Source organism: Carettochelys insculpta, chromosome 5 (assembly GCF_033958435.1).
Source record: "Carettochelys insculpta isolate YL-2023 chromosome 5, ASM3395843v1, whole genome shotgun sequence".
In the NCBI taxonomy this organism is placed as follows: Eukaryota; Metazoa; Chordata; order Testudines; family Carettochelyidae; genus Carettochelys; species Carettochelys insculpta.
In genome coordinates, this window is record NC_134141.1 from 18,615,046 (window position 1) to 18,634,073 (window position 19,028).

General features: G+C 43.0%; 1 protein-coding gene across 1 annotated transcript in view; it reads left to right on the top strand.

Annotated features, from left to right (window-relative positions):
* The first annotated feature begins 3,619 nt into the window (after positions 1-3,619).
* The window catches only part of RASEF (RAS and EF-hand domain containing), a 58,522-nt gene continuing 43,113 nt past the window's right edge, over positions 3,620-19,028 (top strand). Inside the window, exon 1 of the mRNA XM_074994064.1 lies at positions 3,620-4,022. Coding sequence (XP_074850165.1) covers positions 3,697-4,022 — 326 coding nt within the window. The 5' untranslated portion in view covers positions 3,620-3,696. The remainder of the gene's footprint in view (positions 4,023-19,028) is intronic.

The following is a 19,028-nucleotide window of genomic DNA, read 5'->3' on the forward strand; positions in this document are numbered from 1 at the left end:
AAAAGGTGAAAATCTAATGAAGAGGAAAACAGCAAAAGGCAACATATGGAAGGGCTGGGACGAAGAATGTACAAAATCGGGACTAATAAGGGGCTAAATATATATGTATTCTCTCAGGAAAGCAACGTCCAGTTATACTCTATGGCCACGTCTACACTAGCAAGTCCTTTCGGAAAATCAGGCCCTCTTCTGAAAGAACAAGCAGAGTGTCCACACACAAATGCACGCTTTCAAATTCCTTTGGAAAGAATGCAGTGCGTCTTCCAGAGGCCCTTTTCCCCTCTCAAATGAGGAAGAGTGCCTTTTCCCAAAAGATTCTTTCAGAAGAAAGTGTGTGTAGACAGTCGGGGAGGCCCCTTGTTTGAAAGAGCGGTCCTCATGGGGGCAGACGTTTCAACCCTTGGCATGTTCCTTCAAAAGAGCAAGGGCTGTGTGGATGCTCTCTTTCAAAAGAGCAGATTGCTCTTTTGATCATGGATGTGCTCTTTCAAAAGAAGTTCTTCCAGATCATCATCTTTTGAAAGATCACTGTAGTGTAGATGTGGCCTGGGTGGTGGCACATCCATGGTACACCATGCCTCCAGAGACATGCAACTGCAAAGAAGTGAACCTGACCATGTCCTGGGTACAAGATTACCAAGAAGTCCAACCTAGTAAGCAGTGTGTGGCAACAAAGGCAAACAAGATCAGGTGCACATATTCATTATGAGGTTGAGATATCACTGTGTGGTGAAGGAAATTGAACAAATGAAATATTTCAGCTCAGTAGGTTGTCAACAACGAAATCCAGTGGCTAGAAATTCCTGCTATTAAAGGTCTGACAGGCATAAGCAAAATAAATGTGTTTTCTTTGGAAGGCAGAACAACAGTCTGTCTTAAAGCATTCTTCTATTAGACAGGGTCTACACTAGCACCCCCCCTTTCGAAAGGGGGATGCTAATGAGGTGCTGCAATGAATATGGAGTGCCTCATTAGCATAATGGCAGCCACAGCACTTCAAAAGTGTCGCTTTCGATCACACAGGGCTCTTCTACATGGGGTCCTTTTTGAAAGGACCCCACACACTTCGAAATCCTCTTATTCCTATAACCACATATAGTCTATCCTGAAGTGTCTCATTAGCATCCCCCTTTCGAAAGTGGGGGGCAAGTGCAGACATAGCCTTAGTGTCAGCGAGTGCTCTTTCTTTTTATGGTGTGCTGACTTATGTCAATAGTCAGTGGATCACCCTTCATATAAGAACATGGAGGAAGCAAGACTGCGTTTGTTCTAGTTAGGAAGATTTTGCTGCAGTACAGAGGGCTAAATCTTGGGTCATATGTACTCTATGGGTGTTATTACATTGTACATGTATTGTACATAATCTCACATAACCCTGTGTAGACAGACAAAAACACAAAACTTGTTCTTCCAACCCACTTCTGAGGTCATCTCAGCTGCTTCTGGGGAGACTGAAGTTGGTTCCTCGAATCCTGATACAAAGCATAATACAACAAGAAATCAGTCAACCTATAATAACATCTAAGTGGTTTGGATCACTCGAGGGGCCTACTGAGATTTATCACAGAACACAAATTCTGACAGACCCCCTAGTTACAGATCATTTCAAGAACATAGCAATTCCTGTGTGCTGCAGAGTGAAAGTTTTAGTTCAGAACTATAGCAGCACGTTTCTCCAAGGGATCTGCGGGGCCATACTAAGGATATGGAGTTTTTAAATCTCTGAACACTATCTATATTGATCTAAGTTACTAATGTTAATCGGCCTTACCCTCAGTGAAATTAAGTTTACACCTCAATGACATTGGCCATGTCTGGTTTACCCTCAGTAAGGTCCTGGAGCAAAGTGTGAATGGGGCCCAGCTCTGCGTCTCCAGAAGGGGTGAGACCTTGGTTGGAAGAGCAGGTCGGGGCTCAGAGCCTGGTGCCGAGCCTGGTGCCGTGCTCTGGTGCTCCAGCAGCGATTCAAAGAGGCTTGGGGCTCTAGCTTCTGTAGTATCAGCAACAGGGAGCCCCAGGCTCATTTGAATTGCTGGGTCACAGAACAACAGGCTCCCTTGTCTGTCCCTTTCTCCCATTGGCAGGTCTGTCTACAGTAAACAAGATCACTGACATTTTTTTTTTTTTTGTTTCTGGATCCATTAGCCTCTGCAGAAGTCATTGTGTGGAACAATAAACTTTCACTGATGTAACTTTCTGTTGGTTTGACATTTTAATTTGATCCTCTTCCATTTGGATCATTTGCCATTGTAGCTGGATCACAATACACGAGACCAGACCATTCTTAAACTATTCTAAACGCAATTCTGTAGGAAATACTTCCAATAAGAAACAGACCCCAGTTGACTTTAGTGGTCTTCAGACAATGCTCTTTATGACCCTTTTCCTCCTTCAACTAAAACACGGAAGGTATGTCTACACTTTTTTTCCACCCTTCAGGGAAAAAAAAACCCTATTTCCTGGGGTGGGGGACCCCTTGCATATACACTGCAAAGCTTGTTATTGTGGAATAACAGGGTGTTTAACTCGACATAGCAACTCCACTAAAACAAACAATTTTCATCACCCCATCCACCTGCAATTTTGAAATCGACTCAGTATGTACTAAGCAGTGGTAATTATGACTTAATTAGCCTCTAGGGAGGCAACCCATCATTGATCTTATTTTGAAGTGTGACAGCTCAACTTTGAAAAGTTCTTGAAGTGAGAACACTTTTCAGAAATTATTTTAATGTTTGAACATCAAAATAAGTTATTTCTGAAAAATCCTGCAGCATAGACTGCCTCAATGATAGCTGGGGACTTAATGCTGAAGCAGAGGAAAGGACATGGATGTGAACAAAGCAGAGAGGCTGCATGTACACTAGCAAGGTCTTTCAAGATTTTTCAAAAGAAGGAGGCTCTTTCCAAAGATCCCAGGGAGCACCTACACATAAAAAGTGTTCTTTTGAATTAAACCAAAAGAATGTGCTGCCCCTTACAAAATCACACTTCCTTTCCTGTGCCAGGAAGAGTGCCCCCTTTGAAAGCTTCTTAAGAAAGAAAATGTATTTAGATGCTCCTCAAGCACTTGCTTCCCCAAAAGAGCAGTCCTCACAGCACCTGATCTTTTGGTCCCTGGCCCGTTCTGTCAAAAGAGCGACGGCTCTCCAGACACGCTTTCAAAAGAGCAGATCGCTCTTTCGATCTGCTTTGCTGTGTGCAGACACACTTTCAGAAGAGATCTTCGGGGCGGGGGAGGGCTCTTTCGAAGGAGCTCTGCAGTGCGTACACCACCTACAACGCATAACCAACCTGAGCGCTTACTACCAGCCTGCAGAGAACCCCAGGAGCCACGGGACCTGCGGCCTGAAGACTTGCCAAGGAAGCGTCTGGAACAGCCCCTTTCACGTTTTGCTCCCGAATAAAAACCTTTGCAAGCCCACGCGAAAGGCGATCAGCACTAGCTCGCTCCCGGCTCAGAGCTCCTGCAGGGGGCGCAAAGGCTCTTGCCTGAGTCCCACCCGGCGGCAGAGGGGAGCCTGGCCCGCTCTGGGGGACGCTGCCGCGTGCCGCGCGGGAGTGGCTGGGCGGGGCGAGCCGGGAGCTCGGCGGACCTGGCGAGGGGCGGAGCCGGCGCCCCGGGCAAGTGGCGCGGCAGGCTGGGCCGCGGGCGGAGTGGAGCGCGAGGCGCCGCCGCCGCCGCCGCCGCCGGCCATGGAGGGCGAGGAGGGGGACGAGCTGGGCCGGCTCCGCTCCCTCTTCGTGGCCTGCGACGTGCGCGGCTCGGGCCGCATCGAGCGGGAGGAGTTCGCCTCGCTGTGCGCCGAGCTGCGCGTGCGACCGGCTGAGGCCGAGGCCATTTTCCAGCGGCTCGACGCGGACCGCGACGGGTCCATCAGCTTCCAAGAGTTCGCCCGCGGGTTCCGCGGGGCCAGGCGGGGCAGCGGCGGGGAGCCGCTGGAGCAGGACGAGGCAGGGCCCAACCTGCCCTGGCGGGACTTTGAGCGGCGGCTGGGGGACGAGGCCAGGTGCATTCCCAGGTGAGCGCCCCTTCCCGCCGGTGGCCCGGCGCGTCCTCGCCCGGCCTGCACAGGAGGGACACCTCCAGCCAGCACCCCGCCGTTTCGGGCGCTGCGCGAAGTGGTGCCGGGTGCCTGCGTGGGGTGGGGCTGGATGAGCGCTGGAGGTTCTCTCCAGTGTGGCCCTTGGCACCGCAGGAGGGACGGGGATGGGGGCCCTCCAGGGGACGAGTAGGTCTCAAGGTGACCAACTGTGGACGCAGTGCACCTGGTAGCCGCTTACCCCTTTGGATGGCTGCTAGAGCAGGGTCCCAGGTGTGGACTTTGGGGTTTGTGCCATGGGAGGACGTGACTTTTCATTGGCACCTTAAAAAAAAAAAAGGCACCACACCAGCGGTCCTGGAGGACTTTAAAGGTTAACCAAACGCTTGATTAGTTGATGAGCTTTCCTGGGACGGACCCAGATCTGAAGCGGGTCTGTCCCACGAAATCCCATCACCGAATAAATCATTTGGTTTGTCATTAAAGTGCTCCAGGGCTGCTGGTTTGGTTTGGTTTGCTAGAATACAAATTAACAGGGCTACCTCTTTGTTAATATTCAATCTGAATTGACAGCACTTTCGTGCCCCATTATAAGGACTCTTTCACATGCTTTGGTGTTTGACTGAACACTTAACTCCCCCCTCCCCATCTTATTTGCCAACCTTGATAACAATTTTTGGATCTTTGTGCTTTATAGATTGAGTCTGTTCTGGGAAGGCTAGGTCTGACGAAGTGGGTATGTCCCAGGAAAGCCCATCACCTAATAAATTATTTTGATAGTCTTTCAAGCGCTACAGGACTGCTGTTTTGTTTTGATACTATCCAATCTTGTTAGGCAGAGTAGATCTCTCTAGCCTGTTGTGAGCTCCAGAGATTCCATGGAATTAATTATTGGGGGGGCTACCAATTGAAGCAGAGTTTAAAGGGGGTGTCAGCTTAATGCTTGGTGGAAAGGGTAGGGATTTCTGCATTGTTTTGGTGGGGAGAATGTGATCTTGCACCAGCCTTTCTGTGTATAACTTAAAATTTACCTGTGATGTAGTGGACTGCAGGGGCTCTTAACCACTTAAGCCAGTGATGGGCAACCTGTGCTCGTGTGGCATGTGTGTGGCTTGTGAGTTTCTGCTGGTTTCCATCCACGCAGGATTTTTTCCCTTACCAGTATTTCTGAAGTGGCATGCATGTAAATCAAAGACACGTGAAGTGAGGGGTGTCCTGGTTGCACACAACATTGACAGTAAGAGCTGTTGCATTCCTTCCATATCCAATGACAGCACCGTGTTTCAACCAGCACACTCTACATATCCTAGGTGCAAAGGTGCAGTGGACAAAACTGCCCTACCCAGGGAGACTGTCTTTGTTATAACATTCTTGTTATAACCACTGAGGTGAAGGGGGGGCACATGTGGCCAATACACCAGCCTACCTTGCCTGTTGCTGACTTAGGCTATCCAGTGGGTAAAGCACCTGTTTGGACTCAGAGGGAGATGAGTCTTCCATGGGCCACAGAGAGCAGAGGATCCAAGCTTTCTAGAAGGAAGTGGCACGTAGCATGTTCTAGGCATGGAGAGGTTTGGAGTTCCACTATCCCTTTTTTCCAGTTTGGGCCCAGTCCAAAGTTTGTTGAAGTCAGTGGCGCTTTAGCTAAAACTCCAGATGCCTGTGGGCTACATTTCGTCTCTTCACTCCTGCATAGTTCCCTTTGCAGAGTGCTCTGCTTTTGTTCCAGTGTTGTGAATATGCTCTCCCACAGCCGCTTAGTATGTACTCTTCTTTTGCACAATGGACAGATGATTTAATGTCAGAGTAAAAGGAAATATTAATAGAACTGTTCCAGCTTGAAATCTCTTGACACTTGAGCGTTAAAAGTAGGTTCATGTATTACTTTGCCCTGAATCTCCCTGACAGTTTTTGTGGTTTCTGCAATCACGTTTATGCAATTGTATTATGCTTTGCCTCTCCTCTGGTACCGTGAAAGACCTAGACAGGGAAATGACTATGCAAGTGAAACAGATTATATGCAAAGTGTTATCAATTGCACAAATTAAACAATTGAGGTGGAAAAAATTCCCCTCTAACCTCTTTCAGATATCTTAATCTGATGTGTTACCAGTCACCAGAGTAGAAGATAGGTCTGAAAGTTTAAGTTGACTGTGTTGCCCGAAATGAGCCTGGAGGCTGTAATAAATTCCCTGTGGTGTGGTCTCCAGCTCAGACTGCAAATTCACAAGAATTCTCTCGCTTTTCTCTTTGGCTGTGTCTACACGAGCAAGGTCTTAAAGATTTTTCAAAAGAAGGGGGTTCTTTAGAAAGATCCCATGGAGCGTCTACACACACAAAAGTGTTCTTTGAAAGCAAATAGAAAGAAAGAGAATGCGGCGCTCCTTTAGCAATCACTCTTGTGTTCCCATTTCGGAAGAGTGCCCCCTTTTGAAAGCGAAAGAAAGAAAAGGAAGAAAAAGTTTGTAACTGCTCTACAGGGCTCGTCTTTTGAAAGAGCAGCCCTCATGGGGCCTGATTTTCTTCGATTCCCGGCCCATTCTTTCAAAAGAGCAGGGACTGTGAATGCTCTCTTTTGAAGGAGCAGATCACTCTTTCGATCTGCTTTTTTTTGTGTGTGGATGCACTCTTTCAAAATAAGTTCTCTCGGATGAGATCTTCCAGGAGGGCTTCTTTCTAAAGATCTCTGTAGTGTAGACGTAGCCTAAGTGTCATGAGCCTTCTGCAAGGGCCCCAATCCTGCACCGAGTGAAGTGAATGAGAATATCTTCAGCCCCATTTATGCTTCAGCCTAGATGGACCTTTATGTGCATCTAGAGCCTCTCTCTATATTCATGAGAATACACCTTGTGTGTCAGCAGGGTGCCCCAAACTTGTGCCTGATTTACAGTAGCACTGAGAACCCACAGCTCAGCTATCTGAAATTAAGCACAGATGTTTACAAGTCAGGTGCGTAAAAACTGGAGTCATACAAAATCTTGCTGAAAATTTCGTCTCTTAACAGTAGTGTCCTGTGCAGCTTCGAGTGGTATTGAAAACCTCATTGGTTTAGCAGGGGAACCAAAACGATCTTGACTGAGGGATTGCCAGGAAGTTGAAGGGGTTTTAAAAATACAGTAGGGTATGCATGTGTTAGGAATCTTAATGTGGACAAATATTAAACACTTGGTAAAATCATCCTCCTGGTGACCACAAAACGATTTAAGGTCAACAGTTGCATCATCAGCTGTAATGATCTTGTTATTAACTGCTTTTGTAAAGTATTTGACATCAGGAGATAAAATGGACTGCATACGTAAGGTATCAGTTTCATTTTTACATCCACATGCACAGGGAAGTTGTTGTCTTCATTTGGGTTTATTTATTCTTATCCTATATTTGTTCTGACTGGAAGACTTTCTGATTCACTTACATTCTACCTAGTTAGAAAAGGACCTTTTCTGAAAATTTGCTGCAGATGCAGCTCATGAATTAATCTAAGACCACTCTGATGAAAGTGTAGTATATGGTATTGAAAACTGTACCTTTAAGTGGCTTAACTACTCAGGCTGAAGTCTGGAGCCAGGGGCACTGCAGAAGTTGGTATGCAAAGGCAATTGTGTGGCGCACTACACTGAATAGAGCAGCCCTCCTTTAGCACTGTGGGCCCAGAGTGATTTCAGAATGCTGTGCTGCTGAGAGTAAATAGAAATAATTCGAGTGGAGGAGCTTAAAGCTCCCCCAGAAATGAAACTCTTTGGATACATGGAAGGTAACTGGAAGAGTTTTCAATAGTGCCTCACTCTCTCCCTGTAAGTAAAGAGTGCCACTAAAAAGGCAGACACTGAGGAGGCTGACTTTTTTCTGAAAGGGGCAGGTTTTTGATACACTTGAGTTGTTTAACAGTTTCCGGTTAACTCTGGCAGATGAGACTGGCTGACTATGAAACTGTATTTCAAAATTTTGAGGGTTACTCCACATAAATTAAATATACGAGAGCTATTTTAAATCAGAGGGTACAACTAGAAAGTGAAACTGTAGAAACATTGCAGTTGATCTAAAGCTGAGCAGAGCAGTCTTGCTGTTTTGAAAGGCTGAGTCCCTGTCAAGAGACCAGTGTGTGATTGGAATCTGGCACAAAAAATTCCGAGAGATTTTAGGGAGACCTTGACAAGGCAGGAGTTTGCCAAGCAACGGCAGACCCCTCATCCAGAACGAAGTTTTATGTAGCATGAGCTGTACTCTGAGATTACAAAATCCCGCTAGAAAAGATACCTGAGGCAGAAAGAAGCATGCTACTCAAACACCGAGATAACCAAACAGCACATGGAGCTGCACATGCTGTGCCAACCAAGAGAATACCTGACCTATGGAAAAAGATGTGAGAAATGCAAGAGATTATGTCACTTTAGAAGAGCATGCCAGCATCAGCAAAAGTGTAGAACGAGAATGACATCACTGCTAGCTCAGTGGAGATTTTCATAGAAACAATGGATAACATTGCAGCAGAAGGTGAATGGGCTGACTGCCAGAATGCAAATTGGTAATCTATTAATTTTTCATTTGGAGACTTGTGCTAATGCCAATGAGTTGCCAGAAAGAATGTTGTTAGTGCTAAAGGAGAAATCTTGGGTGGGGAGGATAAACAGGAAAAATTCAGGGCTTACCACAGTGAGTTCATCCACACTAAAGGAGGGTGTTAACTAGACATATGGGTAAACAACATACTGAAAAGATAAAATGCATAATAGTTGCCATGGAAAAAAATATTGAGTTAGGCATGTCAAATCCTTGGTCTCATCAAGAGGTGCACTCTTTGGTGGAGCAGGAAACAAAAATAAATTGAGTTTGAGGACCTCTTCCAGGAGATAAGGAAGCTCTCCAATGAGTACAGAGTACTGGTGAAAGACCCCAATTGCCCCACAGTTCACACATCTATGAAAGTTTCCCTTTTACTTAATGCAGAAGCTAAAAACAGGTTCACAAGCTTGTATTTCTGGTAATTAGAATGAGAGGAAGAACTGAGAGTGAAAGAATGCATCTGATGAAGTGGGTCTTTGCCCATGAAAGCTCATGATACAAAAAAATCTGTTAGTTTACAAGGTGTCACAGGACTGCTTGTTGTTTCTGTATATACAGGCTAGCATGGCTACACCTCTGATACCTGAAAGAGTGGGTACACTTGTTGGTCACTGAAGAGTGGAAAAAAGATGAACTCCCTCACTCAGGTGTAGACCTAAACAAACATGTAGAAAGAGAACGTTTTCTACTACCTCTGATGGAAGAAATTTTGAGAGCATGGATGATGCCAGATAGTTTTCTATGCTGGATGTGTCAGTAATCTGCTACCTATTGCTAGAAGATGTTCTGCACAACTGTGCATGTTCAGAATGCCTTTCCACATGCTGCCCTTTGGTATGTGTTTTGTTCCACGATGTTAGGCTGGATAATATAGCAAGTGTTTCATATTAGTGTGCACTAAGATCTATACAAATGTTCTGATCTGAAAAATAGTAGATGTGCATGACCAGAGGTACTGGGAGCTTGAGAAACAGCAAGTGTTTCTTAGCTAAAATTACATAAACAAAAATGTAAATTCTTTGTAACAGAAATAACATACCTACATGGGAAGCAAACGCTGGTGGAGGTCGTCATCAACATGCCTGCCTCAGCAGATAAGACAGGGTTACATAGGTTCCATGGAATGGTGGCCTGTGTAGGGAAATATCTGCAGTAGTCCTTTGAGTTAAGTGAGGGTTGTGTTCCCACACACCCTTGCATAACTTGAATTTCATGTAAATCGAGGGGGGCAGCTTTTTTGCACATTCTGCTGCCAAGACAGCAGCAGGAGCATCTGGACCGCCTTTTGAAAGGTAAGTCTTTGGTTTGGGGTTGTGGGCATTTGGGGAGGGTTAAGCCTGGTGGTGGCTTAGGGAGGCCTGGGGGGTGGACCTGAGCCAGGGCCATGCGGCCCTGCGGGGGGCTGAGCTGGGGGTGGGGTGAGCCAGGGCCGGGAGGAACAGGAGTTTGAGTTGTGCTGAGCTAGCAATCACGCATTTCGAGGGTTTACTGTACTCAAACGAGCAACCTGAGAACACAACTGTACACAGATGTCCAGTGTGTACATAGAATCCCATCCTTAATGAAGGGTTTGAAAAACTAAGGGTGATAAAGAGGCCATGTTCTGGAGTACTGTTATGGTATGTGCAAAACTGTGATGTTCATGGGCCACTCTAAGAAGGGTGTTCACAGCAGGATGGTCAAAACTGGAGATGAAGGTTTTATGCATTGCAGGTACTAACAAAATCTGACTATTGGTATTTTCAACTAAAGGGGGAGGCTATGGCCCTAACCCATCCATGTAAAAGGTTTCATCTCTCTCTCTTTTTTTTTTTTTTTAAATCGGAGAGCAGGGTTAACTGAAATGACCATAAACCATTTATTGCCATTGTCCTAAAGGTCTTGGTAAATACTATCATACTGACACACACTGAGGAGGAACCAAAGACACTTTCTTCTGCTTTGAGATGGGAAGAAAGTAAGGGGTACTGAGTTCCTTGTCTTGCCTGAGGCCTTCTCAGTTTTGTAACAGTTGCAGCAGGTCCAGACAACTGAGCCCCAGGATAAATTATTGAGAGAGAAAAATATCACAGGGGTAGTCGTGTTAGTCTGTATCTGCAAAAACGAGAAGTCCTGTGGCACCTTATGTCATGCATCTGACTACGTGGGTCTTTGCTCACAAAAGCTTATGCTCCAAAAAATTTATTAGTCTGTAAGTGTCACAGGACTTTTCACTGAAGATACAGACTAACATGGCTATCCCTCTGATACCTGTCACCATGCAAAGCACAGTATTTAACTGTATGGACTGAAAATCCATCGACATGCATCTGACAAAGTGGGTCTTTACCCACAAAAAATTATGCTCCAAAAATCTACTAGTCTATAAGATGCCACAGGGCTTTTTGTTATTTTTACATCAAAAATAGACATACTATCTCATGATGACTAGTACTCCTGTTACAGGAAGACAAGTTCGAGTGACTTCTGAAAGCTGATTGAGCACTGTTAGTAAATTTAATTAGGTTGATTAAGTATTTGGAATTGTGTGTTTTGTAAACTTTTAAGTGGTGGTGGTGGTAAGTTTTGGCTGACGAAGGAAGTTTGGTACAGGTGCAATTTCTCTAAACTGGCACCCTCAGGACCTGACCAGTGTTGGATGAGGAAAATGTGCTGGACCATGGGAGGTCAGTGTTTGTCTAGCAGCATTACCAACACTTCTACTGCTTGCTGCACTCTAAGAAGACATTTAGGGGTAAATTACAGCTAAATAACAGAACAGTGAGAGTCAGGGCTGGTGGCTGTGAACAAACTTTACAGGACCACAGGAAACTTGGTCATACCCGTGATGAGTGAATATCTAGCTAACTGAAATTATGCTGCATTATGGATGTTGCCAGATGAGAGTTCCAGATTAGAGAGGTTCAAGATGTGTTGTGAAATGTATCTTTGAGTGGTTTAGCTTCTCAGACAGAAAATCTGGTGGGGTGGGAAGGGGGAATGACTTCAGAAGCCCATGCTGTGTAATTTAGAGGCAGTTGGGGAGCTACATCACTCAATGAAAAGGATCTCTTTTGTGCAGTTCGGGCTTACCATGATTACTGATGTAGGAGTCGCTTGATAGGAGATCAATAAATATGACCTGTGCACCATGGTGATTTGTGAAAGCATCCCTCTTTCACTAACGAGCCTATCTTGGTGTCTCGGTTACTATGTTTGCAAGCAGTAATTTGAATAGTGTTCTATTGTTTGTCTAAGAGGGTGATAGCAGGGAATGGGAGTAGCTCTTTTGTTATGTGGTGATGTCTGATTATATTGATTTGCAATTCTCGTACATCAAACTACAAACTGAAGGATGCTCAGAAAGAAGAGGTTATGATTAACTGCATAGGTACTCACATCAGATGGATAATTCTCTACTGTTTTTCCATGCAAACCAGTCCTCTTTCTTTTTAGGCTTGTAAATATCTTTGAACGTGACTAATGTGTAATACTGTAATAGTCCCATTGATATCAGTAGGGTTATTGACATGAGCAAAGTCATTCAGATACTTCAGTGTTTGAAGTATATGGATCTTGGACAAAAAAAAGTGAAGCTTAAGATGACCTGATCATATTACATTCTTTTATATTTAACTATTTACAAATCCACACTTCCTAAATCTTTCCCTAAAGGAAAAGCGAAGCAGGATTGATGTAATGCTTCTAAAATCAATAATGGAAAATAACAAATATGGAAATATAAATAAAATAAAAATATTTGCTAGTATAATGTAATTAGTATTACCATACTAATTTCAGAACTGGTTTTATGTACATAGTTTACTAGTGCTGGAAATGTTACATAATAGTTCATAACTACAGTAAACTTTTCCATATCCTGCAGCCCCAGGACCAGGAGGTTGCTGTTTGTTCAAGTTGTCTGGATAATAGAGAGGTATACTTAGCAATGCATAACAGTAAAGAAAACAAGATAAGATATGAAGAAACAAACAAAAACATATGCAGAGTACTTTATTTATGAACAACAGTAGTATTGTACACTAAACTTATACTGTATTTTCTATATTTGTATTTACTTTCATCATACTGTATTTATGGAAAATGTAACTAAAATTTACTTAAGCTTAAAATGCTGGTCATTTGAGTTCCGGATGATAGAATGTGGGATAGGAAAGAATTTGTATTACTCTCAAAATGGCATTTTCCCTCCATACATACACATTCTTTATTTTTCTGGTAGGATAAATAGAACACTAGAACTGGATGGGACCTCGAGAGGTCATTGAGACCAGTCCCCGACCTTCAGGGCAGGACCAAGCACCATCTACACCATCCTCAATAGATGTCTGTCTAACCTGCTCTTAATATCTCCAACTTCCCTTTGCCTTCCCTAACCACCCTGACAGTTAAGAAGTTTTTCCTAATGCCCAAACTAAACCTCCCTTGCTGCAGTTTAAGCCTGTTGTTCCTTGTCTTATCCTCAGAGGCCAAGGAGAACAATTTTTCTTCCTCCTCCTTGTAACTATCTTAGGTACTTGAAAACTGCTATCATGTCCCTGCTAAGTCATCCTTTTCCAGGTGTATATTTGCACTGAGAACCAGAAGCTAAATAATTTAAAGCAAGTCAACCGATCAGTCCTGGCCAAATCAAATTGTAAGTTATTAAAATACGAACCATGAATAGAGATTCTGACTCTGCCCACAGTCTGAGCAACGCACTTAATAAGCACATGCTCAAATGCTTTACTGGATTGGGACACAATATCAAGTACTGAGTACCTTGCAGGGTTGAACCCTGAATTACTCCAGTTTACATGTATAACTGAGCACAGATTAATTCAGGGTTCAACCCTGCAAGGTACTCAGTACTTGATATTGTGTCCCAATTAGGTAAACCATTTGGTTATGTGTTAAGTGTATTGCTGGATTTCACATAAAAATGCATAACAGCTTGGCGGCATGAACCCCTAGAAGATCAGAGTAACAAGACCAAAATTGGTCCAGTTTCTGTGTAAGATGGAAATGACAACCTTTCTGTACTTCTCTTTATTGCTTTTAGTATTTGAACTTACATCAAAGGGGACAATTGGCCTTTTATGTACAAAGAAAAAATGATAGACATTTTTACCATATGATACAAATAGAATGAAACCATTAAAAGATCTGAATCCTGGCTTAGAAATTTCTTGTGTTTTAATCGCACAGACTGTGTATGTTCTATGTAGTGTTTTTGATCCCCAGATATCAAAGTCTAATCTGGAACTCTTTCATCCAGAAAACTCTAATCCAGCATGATATTAGTTAGCCAGCTGACCACTTACTATAGGCATTGCCAAGTTTCCCTGGTTGTCAGTGTTCTGTGCTGTTGTTTAGCTGCAATTTACCCTAAATGTCTTCTAAAAGGCCAGTAAACGGTGAAGTGTTGGTAATGTGCCAGAAAATATTGACCTCCTGTTGTCCAGCAAATTTGTCCGGCACCAGTCAGTTCCCAAGGGTGCCAGGCAAAGAGGGTCAGCCTGTATTTTTATCTCCATTTTACAGATGAAGAGAATCAGAGAGAGAGACATGATTTACCCAAGAACACCCAGCAAAACAGTGGCTGAGCCAGGGATCGAGCCCATTTCTCTTATTGCAGTCAGCAGCCAATGTACTAGGCTGTGCTCACTCATACTACTCTGAGGACTCTTGAGCTACCACCTGAAATTTACCCAAGTAAATATAAACTAAAAATGATGTGAGCAAGTGTGCGCTGCATAAGCAGAAAGGTCATTAAATGTAAAATTATAAATATACTTGAAGAGGATATGCCAAGTTAAAAATTTGCTGGGCCAGGGAGGGCACTGCATGGTCTGAGCATGAGGGGGAGGGGTAGAGCGCTTACCTGGTGCCCTGCCCCTGGGGGCACATGAAGGTCCACGTCCCCTGCTGCTCCCAGGTATGGCTCCCTACTGCATTTAGACATTTAGCAGAGAGAAGCTACTCATGTCTCCAGCTGTGGGGAGAGGGCTTGGCAGAATGCAGAGCTGCTCTGATCTCTGTACCACTGGTGTTTCTGAATTAGGAACACCTAGAGTACAGAAGTTCAGGTGTATTGGTTCTGAAAATCTTACCATTTTTCCTTGCTTTTTCACCAGAAGGCTCCACTTCTGTTCCTTTCTGTGCCTTACTACCTTTTGTTTCCTGTGTTTTATCTGATTGTAGACTATCATATCTTTGGGACAAAAATTTTTTATTTCATTTCTATAATGGGGACCTATGTGAATGTTCATAATTGTGCTTACAGTGAACTTTGCTAGTAACTGATTTTCCATAAAATATCAGATCTTTAAAATTTAATAAACTCACCATCACTTTGGAGTGCAGAAAGCCACCAAATGCACAAAATAATGACTGAAATTGTGTATCCATGGCTGCTAAATTTCACAACAACACTCAAAAAGGAGTGATGGCTAAAAGAGGGCAAAACCTCCCAAAGCACACTCATTCAGTGTGCTTGAGACAGATGAATAGGCACTGTCTAGACATTGCACTTTGTTCCCCAAGTTTTGACCGCTGGCACTATTATAAAACAGCTGTGTTTTCTGAAGAACATTCAGAACCTGATTCTGATTGTACTTACACCAGTATAAATCAGGAGTAACTTCACTGAAATAAATTGTTACACAGATGTAAAACTGAAAGCTAAAGTTTCAAGGAAGCACGAGATCAGAATCAGACCTATAGCATATTTATGGAAAACAAGTACTTCAGGCATCCTAGTTGGCTTCAGAATTTTCATCTCTAGAAGGACTTAAAATAACTAGGTCCTGTTTATGTAGGTTTTACAAGTGCACTTGAGAATTGTGCATAAACACAGTTTAAATTTGTTTGTTGAATCAGGTTCCGGGATACCTTGATTTGTCTGTGTGGAAGTAGACACACTTCTGTCATGTTTTCAAAAACACAGAAACAAAACATGCTGTCTTAGGTGATCTCTGCCTGGCATAGCTCTGATGCACTTTAGCTCCGTTGTCGGTCGCTAGCGAAATTATGGTAGAGCCTACTTCCCCTACAGCTGGATGTTAAAATGGAGATGGATTTGAGCTGATCTGGCTCTGAAATTTGGCACGTTTGGATCTGAAATTATGAATACCTATCCAGGCATGACCTTAAGAGGAATCAAAATATATTTAGGACAGGTTTATATGACTACCCAGAATGCTTTTCTGTTCTACATTTATTACACAGCTCTACTTTGTGAGAACAGCAGCTGACAGATTTCATAGCAAGGACTATGTCACTGTTGTGCAAGTGAATACTAGTAATTTTTCACATTTTTTTCAAACAAGTATTAATATTATGTAAGACTCCCCATGCTTTATGACAATTGGCTTATTAATATAAATATGCATAAATCAGCTGCTTTGGACAAAACACCTCATGTAACCTATCAATTTTAATGTTTCAGTTTGCTGAATCTGTATATTCTGTTTTGGTACACGTATTCTTATATGTAAAGTTGAAGAGATGAAATATCTGTTTTAAATGTGCTAATGATAGCCATTAGTCCTGTCCCAATCCAAATAACTGGGTGATCAAATTAACCACTGGTAAATAGCCTTGTTTGTAAGCCTAATGGGTGGTTGGTGCTAGAAAGACATGTGATCATACCACCTAGTACTGAGACCTGTTTTGATCCAGTGTTTTTCTATGGATGGGGAGTGGTAGAACAAATATTTCCTGCCCTATGTATAAATCCTCTTAAGCAATAGGAAGCCACCAGCTTTTTGTCTTCTGTGTACTATGGAATTTGCATAACATACCCTAAGAAGAAACAAAGAACTGTGAAAGAAGAGAGCAGCTCTGGCTGGAAGATTTTTACTTGACATGAGAACTGCACTTGAGGGTAAGAATCTGTAAACTGCAAGTCTCTTAGGAAAGTTAGAACTAGCTATGTGTTTTATTTTCATTTCATTCCAGTAACTTTTACTTTGATCTGTCAGTTTTCACTTACTACCATTTAAATCATGCTGTTTATGCTTAATAAAAGCTTGTTTATAATCAAGACCAGTAGAAGTAATTGTTACCTAGGAAGGCCACCACTCTGCATATCTTCCTATCATTGATGAAGGGGGCTTACCTGATGAGCCCTCTCTGTGCAAAACTTTTCCCAATAACAGTGATACTTTTTAATAGCCCTACTTACAACAGCTTCATTAATAAATTAAGACACAGAGATTTACTGTTTAGGTGATGGTTGGTAGCATTAGCTTGTGTTTGTTGTTAATACATATGGTGGCATGGCTTTGAGTAAGCTTCTGGCTGAATGAGGGAGGAAGGGCAGGGGTTGCTGACCCCTGGCTTAGACCTAACTGGTCCATCACAAAAGTGTGTCAGAAAAGTGTTCTGAATCTAGTTCTCACTGCTGTAATTGGGCCAGTGAGGAACAATGAACATGAATAGGGTTTTGGATCACGTAATTTGCATAAACTACCATAACAGCTACCTTATTTCTGGTATCAGCATTTTAATACCAAGCTTACCCACAGCTGTAAAGCAGTGCTTAGAGTTTCAGCCTTCATTTTTTGTTTGTTCATTTGTTTAATCTTTGGTGCCAGAATGTAGAAAGCTGACAGAGGAGTGGCTGTGACATTCTTGGAACAGGACCAAAAATGCAAACTTGTAAAACTATAGAACAAAGCTCCACCCCAGGCTCCTGAAGCTACTGGCACAGGGAACTTGTGGCAGGGAGACACCAGTTTCCTTGATTAATTTCGGTGTGTCGGCGTGAGGTATTGTATGTAAAAACCCACTGGACAATGTGCTAATATGTTTTAGAGTAGTAATAGTTTACCTGAGGACAGTTCTTTCTCTTCCAAAGGCTCTTTCCAACCATAAAACACACTTTAGCTTTGCACCCACAAGATGGTGGAAAGCAGTCAAGCACCGTTGTACAACACTGGAGTGAGGCAGGCCTGAGCATTCTGTTTTGCCAAGAGCACAACATGGGTCCCATTCCACTGCCCCCGAAAGTTTTAGTAAAATGCTCCCTAATGTCCAAACAGAGGCCAGGTCAGCACTAAACCTAAAAGTTAGTTGTAGATATGCAGTTCATGCTATTGCAGTTGCAAGTTGCAGAGCTGGAATTAACTTATCTAAAATTGGCGTACCTGGCCATTCTCACAGAGGGAGGTCGATGGGAGAAACTCTCCCCTCAACCTTGCTTACTCTTCGCGATATTGAGGAAAATAGGGGTTGACTGTTGACCCTGATATTTCCATTTCGTGTGTGCCTATTAGCCGCATGAAATTGAGCCCTGGAAGACCTACCTGGAGCCAAAAGAACCTGTACGTGCATACAAATTTTGTGAATACATTTTTTTTTTTTTTAAAAAGTCCTCCATAAACATTTTTCTCAAATAAAAACAGTGAATTAATTTTAGTTATGTTTGTGTTTTTCTGTGACTCCCATAGTAGGTTTATTGGCAGGAGCGGTCATGGAAACAACAAATTTAAAACAAATACAAATATTTGCAAACTACAAATTTCAAACTCAAATGTGTGTGCACACCAGAAACCTAATTCCAAAGACTTGTGCTCTTCCGTTTGAGGAAGCAGGAACATGCCATATCACCAGTGTTCCCTGTAAGCTCATGCCCAGAAGAGATTCAGCTGCCACTCACCTAATTAGCAAAACACCTACAGCAAGCAGCATGTATTTCTGTTGGTGACACATGTCTGCTCATACATAGGTGCACGTAACAAAAATTTATTCATGGGTGGAGAAATTAGAGGGACCATTGCTAATGACCTGTATAGCCTGTCAAAACTATGCTAACATTTTTTATGGATGACTTAGAACAGCGATTCTTTAGCTCTCATCCACTGTTAAGCTGCCTCTACTTAAGCTGCTTTGATGCCACCTTTATACTTTGGACCCATGGTAAAGAGACTCTGGAAGAATTCCACAGAGATTTTAACAACCTGCATTCTACCATCAGTCTCAGCCTTGACTATTGCACACAAGAAATACATTTCCTGGATACCACAGTACAAATCACTGATAGCCACATCAATACCACCTTTTACTGGAAACTCACTAACTGCTACACTTACCTACATGCCTCCATACCCACCTACTGCTACACTTACCTGCATGCCTTCTATACAGTTCATGCCACGCGATCCATCGTTAACAGTCAAGCCTTTAGATACAATGACATCTGCTCTGATCCTACTGACAGACTGAATACTACAAGCCCTCTACCAAACATTTATAAAACTGAATTACCCATCAGGAGAAGTAAAAAATCAAATTGACAGGGCTGGATGAATACCTAGAAATCAGCTACTCCAAGAAGATCAACAACAGAACACCACTTGTCATCACCTTTTGCTCCCAACTCAAACCCCTGCAATGCATCATTAAAAATCTACAATCTATTCTGGATCAGAATGCTACACT